Source organism: Parasteatoda tepidariorum, chromosome 4 (genome assembly GCF_043381705.1).
Source record: "Parasteatoda tepidariorum isolate YZ-2023 chromosome 4, CAS_Ptep_4.0, whole genome shotgun sequence".
Lineage (NCBI taxonomy): Eukaryota > Metazoa > Arthropoda > Arachnida > Araneae > Theridiidae > Parasteatoda > Parasteatoda tepidariorum.
The window spans coordinates 73,400,080-73,407,631 of record NC_092207.1 but is presented as its reverse complement, the minus strand read 5'-3'; the positions used below and the strand labels follow the sequence as shown (position 1 = coordinate 73,407,631).

At 33.0% G+C, this 7,552-nt stretch overlaps 1 protein-coding gene across 1 annotated transcript; it reads left to right on the top strand.

Annotated features, from left to right (window-relative positions):
• The first annotated feature begins 410 nt into the window (after positions 1–410).
• LOC122268965 (uncharacterized) lies at positions 411–869 on the top strand. Its single transcript, XM_043040047.1, has one exon. It carries the CDS (start codon positions 411–413, stop codon positions 867–869), a length of 459 nt encoding a protein of 152 aa, XP_042895981.1.
• Positions 870–7,552: the final 6,683 nt, after the last annotated feature.

Sequence of the window (7,552 nt, the reverse complement as noted above, 5' to 3'; positions counted from 1 at the left end):
GTGAACGAGCCCGCTATGTGAAACGGACTTTGACGTATGTGTGTGGCAAAAGTAGAATTCTTGGCTATAGATGGCGCCACTGGGAAAAGAATAAGACGCACCCCTCTGCCTTAAATATGCTTACTGGAATTGGCATAAGACAACAACTATATTTGCAACTAGTATTAAATTTGACATATTTTTTCCACAAAAATTTACAGCAACAGTGGTGCTGAAAATGAAGACCGTTTTTAGATTTGGTTGATTTTCTCCGGAACAACTCAAAAGAATATAATGAAATTTGGTACGAACTTAAATTGACATAGAACGAATAAAATAACCATACAGAAGATTTTAATACATTAGAATTATCGTGCTTCACTTATCGGAGTGGAAAGGTATGAAACAGTGGTAATGAGCTTTTGTGTCACATGCGTCACAGTGTTGCAGCTAGAGGGCATGATAGCTGCAAAAAACGGAATGCAAGGCAAATGAACCATCAAATGCACTGTGTTATGTACGGTTACATGGGAAAAAACGCGACTAAACGTGAGTTTGAATGCGGGATGATTGTAGACGTTCGAAGCTTCGGAACCAGTATCATCGAAATCGCTGCTCTTAAAAAATGTTCGAGAGCAGCAGTTATTAATGTGTACAGAGAGTGGACTACCAAGCAGAAAACCGGGTCTCAACGTCAAGGTTGTGGTCGTCACAGGCAACTGAATGCTCGAGCTGAAAGGAGACTTTCCAGAGTTGTCAAGCCCAACAGAAGAGCAACAGTAAGTCTAATAGTGAGGAATTCCAATGAAGGTGCAACTGCGAACGTCTCTGACCGACCTTTTCACCACACATTACACAGTATTGGGTATGGTAGCCGACGACCTGTTTGAATGCTTGTGCTGTTAGCCTGTGTAAGAGCAGACGCTTTCAGTTTGCAAAGGAGCATAAGGATTGGACAGTAGATGACTAGAAAAGAGTCATGTGTTCTGATGAATTGACATTTTCAAATTCATCATGCAGATTGCAGGGTATGGATATGGCGAGAACAACGCGAGACATGAACCCGAACTGAATCGCCACAACACTTCCAGCTCACCTGGCCCCTTTCTAAGCAATATCTAGTCATCAATGACACCGAGACAGAACCGACTTTCATCAGAAAACAAAATCGACTTCCACTCTGTCCTCCATTGAGCTCTAACTCGACGCCACTCACGTCTTAAACGGCAGTAGTTTGGAGTCGTGAAATGCAAGCTACACGGAGTCTCGCTCTGAGCTGCACTTGAAGTAACCGATTTTTTTATATAACCGTCGTTGAACAGCCGACCCAATTTTATGGGTTTACGGCCACTGATGTTCAACTCCGTTGCCTTGAAATTTTGAACCCAATCCAGAAGAGAAGTTAACTCCTGGATCGAGTATTGGGAGAAATTTTGCCTTCGTGAGGGACTTTTTTATGGAGCTTACCCGCATTTGCGTTACATGGAGAGGAAGACCACGAGAGCCTCCCACAGTTAGCCTGACGACAAAGGGACTCTAACCCATGATCCGTCTACCACTTAGGATATTTCATGTCAGCACTGTGGTCGGTGCAAGCCAGATGCGGATTTCGTACCGACTGGGATTCGAACCCGGTTCGCCGCATTGGAAGGCGAACGCTCTACCCCCATAGCCATCGTGACTCAAGTGGCCGATTTGTAACAGTTCGTTGACTCACACTACAGTCGAAACTGCAGCTTGAATTTCTGATGCACAGAAGCAGTACAGTATGTCACAGCCACACGCCGTACACGGTTGTCTCCCGTCTGAGTAGAGCCACGTGGCCATCCACGACTCGATCCTCTTGTACCTTTTCTTGTACCTCAGTACCTTTCCTTGACCACTGCTGACAACAATCAAGCACAGTGTATACGTTTTCCCCCCGTCTTTCAGCAATATCGTGAAAAGAAAATACACCTTCTCGTATTCACCATTATGTCAGAAGAGCAGTCTTCATGTTGGATAGCTGCTCTCCCTTCTATGCCTTTTGAAGGAGACGCTATAATATGTGAGAAGTAGGTCTTGGAATCCTATATGTCTTTTCCGGTGTTATTCTTTTTAAATAGACGAAATCGCACGTCCATATAGACATTATCTGATCGACAATTTTACGGAAAGCATTAGCCGGATGGAAGTTGCTTCTTGTGTGCCAGATCTCTTGAACCGAATTTTTTAAGAACACGCTTGGAACACTCAGATGAGAACGATTACAAATCGCAATCCCCTTTTGACAGTCACCCAGGGATTGAAAAAGCTTTGATGAACGAGTGAGGACAATTCCTTCAGTAGTTTCTACATATCTCGCATGAAACGATAATGTTCCATAATTTTGTTCTGCAACTGCTGTTTTATATCTTCCCCTTTCGATGAGTGAAGGACGATCATTCTTATGAATTATAAACTGCTGTACGGTTATTTAATTCGTACTATATCAATTTAAGTTCATAAATTTCATTTTAATCTGTTGAGTAGTTCTGGAGAAAATCAGCTAAATCTGAAAACTGTTTTCATTTTCAACACTACTGTAGTTGTAAACTGTAGTGAAAGAATTATGTAAAATACATTACTAGTTGCAAAATATAGATGTTGTCTTATGTCAATACCAGCAAGCCTATTTAAAGTAGAGGGGTGTGTTATCTAGGGGAGCTATTTATGATCAATAATTCCAATTTTGCTACACACATACGTCACAGCCTGTTTTACAGAGAGGACTCGTTCATACGCCATTCATCCACACACAAATCGTAATTCTGACCTGAACTAGAGAATGATCAGTCTCCGTTCCTAAACCGCTAAAGGTATTGATTTGTAATGGGAACTTGGAGGGTAGAGGTAATGGGGTACCGCTAGAGGTAGTGGGAATTTGCAAAATATTGAGGATGAATTATATAAATTTTATAAAGATAAGTTGCATATACGATAAAAATAAATTCAAAGCTCATTAAAGTTTCATTTTTGATTCATTTTGCAACATTCCAGTTGTGATAATCAAATTAACATTATTTTGCTTAAATCACTTAATAATAGTTAGGGTTTTTAATGTCAAACTTAGCTCTTAAGTTTTTCCTTAAATATTAATTTTTTCCTTTTCTAAGGTACTATGAGAAACTTTAGTACTCTCTTCGAGAATTGTTCTTTCCGCTGAAAAATAACTTTATAAGTGAGCTAGTCTGTTGAAAAACCTGGTTTTACTTTAATTAAATACAGCACTAATTATTTTTACTTTCTTATAATTACTGTTTTAAAAAGCGCTTAAAGCTATTTAAGAGGAATTACACTGCTTCAAATTTCCTAAGAAAATTATAAACACTCATGAAATTTTTTTACTTCTCTTATTTTCAGAATTAAAAAATAATATTGCTTGTGAAATCAATTTAAATTGCTATGTTGTTGAATATACAACTTAAATAATTACGCCTTACAAGTCAACAACACGAATGAAGCATTTATTTTCAGAACCATGTTCAACTGCAAAACGCATCAATTAGTAATCAACCATTTTTTTCTACTTAAGAAAATCTACATACCTTAGAAAATTTACGAGAGTAGCAAAGAAACTAATTAGTTTTGAAATTTAATCACTCATCATTTATGTATAATAAGTCTAAAAGTTTTTTTTTCAAGAAGCTTATTAGTTTGTTATTAGTTTAAGATAAAGTAGTAACATTTCTTGTTAGGATAAAACAATAACGCTATTTATGGATTATTAATAAAAAGTTAAGTTTAACTGCCATTGTTGAGTAAAAACGTTTTTTCAAGTTATACAACTGAAATATAATTATCGTTTCCTTTTTATGAGTTTTTTGCATAAATATTTATGTGAGTCTGAAATAAAACAAGTGTTTTTTTCTGAAATGTTCGCTGTTTAAGGGCGATTAAAAAGAAAATCGTTTGTTGTTACTAAAATTTTAACAAATTTTATTTGAAAATAAAAAAAAATTGAATTAGGCCACTGTTGCGAATTTTAAGAAATGACATTCCTCAGAATTTTTTTTAAATATCGCGTTTTTTAACTGTAAAAACTTTTGTAATATAATAAAATATTTGATAAAAATAAACTTTTAATTAACTGAAATTCGTTAAAAATTTATTACTATAACTACTTATGACATAATGTGAAAAAGTGCTTTGCTTATGTTCTAATATTTATAATGATAAAATGAAGAGCTTGTGTGGGTGTGTTTCTTCAAACTCCAAAAATCTTTGTTCTATCGTCCGTCCTTAAATTTTAACTGCAACTGCAGGAAACCAATTTTAAGGCCTCGATTCTAAAATTCGTTTGAAGTTTTCAAACAGATTATTTGGGAGAGGCATGTGCAAAATGTAATTTTTCGATTGGTTTAACATTAGCCCTTGTTTTAAATTCAATTATAGAGGGCTAAATTTTATTTTCAAATATTTTAAAAATAACATCCTTAACTTTTGCAAATATATAGCTCTGATGATTAAAACAATATTGCACATTCTTTCTTAATTAATTATTCATTTTTGTTACATTCGATAAAATAAATGATTAATGTGAACGTGGTATCATGCGCAGTCTACTCCCCCAAATGAGTATTCCTAAATTTATCTGAAACCACATACGTTTTAATTTTGTATATCTATAAAACTATATTTAAAATCAACCGTAATTAAAAAAAAGTAAACAAGTTATCTACTTAAATGTGAGAAAAAGAAGTGGAGAAATGGTATGGCACTAATTCGTTTAAGAGAATTGTAGATAATTGCCATACTAAGATGGACACCAATGATACATTTTTGTTTTTAAATAATAATTATTTTTCAATTAGGTATTTTGAAGTGTCTATATCTGTTTACATATTTATAATTTTTTAGTTTCACAATTAATAAATATTTCTAAGAATAAACTAAATTTAAAGTTTTATATACAACCTTTTGCTGGTGATCCAGCCACATAATAGAAATTATCCAAATAATAGAAATTACTAAAGTGATAGAGATCATTAGTATCATTAGTAGCATGCAACATTAATACTAATTCTAATTTACTTATAATAATAATAATAATAATAATAAATGGACTTGAAACTTTTTCAAATCCTAATGCCATCCCTTTTAACCCTAATTTAAACTAAATTTTAGCTCAAATAATGCTAATGCATTTGAGCTACCAACACCATGAGCTAAAAATGTTTTTACCCATACTATCAATAAAATAAAAATACAAAATAAATGTTTTACTCAAACTGATAAATTTACTGAAATTATTTTGATAATTTTCACAACAACCCCTAAATTACCTCTCATTAATGGAAAATTTAAAGATTATTCCGCTCTTTTTTTAATTGATTCAGGCTCTTCACTTTCAATAATTTCTAATGAAACATTTAAAAAACTGAAACATAATAATAAGCATAAACTTATTTCATTTTCAGTTTTAATTATTACTATCAATTCTAAGGTCTCATTTTTAAGTTGTATTCAAATCTCTTTCACAATAAATAATGAATTATACAAACACATACTTTTTATTACATATTTAGATAATTCACTTTTAGAAGGGATATTGGGATATGATTTCATGCGAATGCATAATATCCAATTATCTCCTAAGGGCAATTCTATAACAATTAAAGGTGACAGGGGACCATTGGTAAGGCAAAAATTGTAATAATAATGTAAACATTGATTATGATGAAGACACTGTCTCAAATATTTATGGAGAGATTCAAATAGATAAGCAACATTCGGACACTAAACAAAATGGACAGGTCATATTAAATCATAAAATTTTGTTAAATACTTAAGAACATAATTTTGCAAAAATAATCTAATATATATAATTCTCTTACGTGGCTCCCAAAATTTGGCTGCATTTCTTTTCCACCGGTGCAACGTTTGCTTTGTTTTGTTTACGTTACTATTTCTCTTACACGGCGACAAAAAAAGCCTCATTACAACTCCCAGAATGGAAACGCAAGAAAATCGACCAATGATTGCCGCTAAAAATGTCACATACCAAATCTAGCTGAGGTGGCTCAACATATAGCGCTTTTAAAAACGGAAACTGAAATAACCAGAGAGCATCAGCTGCGGCAATCTCATACTATTAAGCTAGGCAGAAGTGAGTAGTCTTTGTCGATAGATCTCTATTTTAGTATTTTGTCGAAAGCGCTTTTTTTCACGATTTATTTGACGATTTTTGATTTATATCACGAATTATACTATAGCACATTTCTAATAGGTTTAACGATGTCATTTATTTGTCATTGTCATTTGTTATTAACATGTCATTTATTTGAATTCAAATTCATTTTAATGACTTAGTATTTACTAAAAAGATGTAATTTTCTTTTTAAAAAAAAGTTTTTATATGGATTTGAATGATTGTTTTGAATTCTTAGAATTTTGTGCATTTGCAATGTACCTAAGTTAGTATCGAGCGAAGCGGGCTTGGTTTGCGAAGCAAACCATATAAGATTGAGTAGCAATTTTCGGGGGTTGGCAAGCGTTAGCGAGCAGGGGGTGCAGCCCACTAGCAGTTAAAAATCCTTCAAATACTAATGTCATTTTAAAACAAACTATAAACTAAAAAAATATTGAAATTTATTCTTCAATTCATAATTTAGAGTTAGTTAAAAATTTTCGCTGATTTCAAAACAAGAATAATAAATACTATACGTGTAATATTTTTCTTAAAAATAAATATGAAGAAAGTTTATTTTTGAATGAAGGACAAGCTATGGGCCACATTTATCCTATTGATACTATATAAGATTATAACTATTCAAAATTAAATTTAAGTGATTCTATTGTTAATAGTGCTAATAACCATGAGCAAAATAAAATTAAAAAACAGGAATTTTAAAATTGTACCTTCAAAATATGTTATAGATTTAAGAAAAAGAGAAGTACAGGAGGATGATTTCCAACTAGGTCATCTCGAAGAATTAAAACAAAGGCAATTAAAAAAATTATTATTTGAAAATTGGTAAGTCTTTTCAAAATCTTCAAAAACACTCGGACATACGAATAAAGTAATACCGGAAATTTCTTTTATTCATGATTATCCTAGTTGCACTTTGCCATTTCCTGTGCCTCCTTCAATAAGAAACACTTAGGCAATTATATGAAATGGTAGAAGCAGGATTAATTGAATGCAGTGTTACGCAGTGTTTTTGCCCAATGCTTTGGATTAAGAAAAAGAATACAAATAATCCCAAACAAAAATTTAGATTGGCTTTAGACTTGCGATTAATCAATAGCATCGACTCACCCACTTCCTAAGATTCAAAATATCATTTTAAATTTATCTAATTACCGGTTCTTCTCTGGAATGGATCTTCCAAGCGCTTTTTATCAGCTAAACCTCCCTGCAAAATACTCAAAATACCATACCAAGGTAAATTAGCATTTACATCCCCTTGGGGGACATTTAAAAATAAAAGATTAGTTCTCGGTTTAAAAAGAAATTCTGAAACTGTTCAGGCTCTCAAGGATTCAACATTTGAGGAAACTCAAATTAGAAGAAATATTCGCGTACCAAGACGATATAGTAATTGCGAGTAAT

Bases quoted from the DNA above. Each gene is read 5' to 3' on its own strand.
- LOC122268965 (XM_043040047.1), top strand. From the start codon at position 411: ATGCGTCACAGTGTTGCAGCTAGAGGGCATGATAGCTGCAAAAAACGG.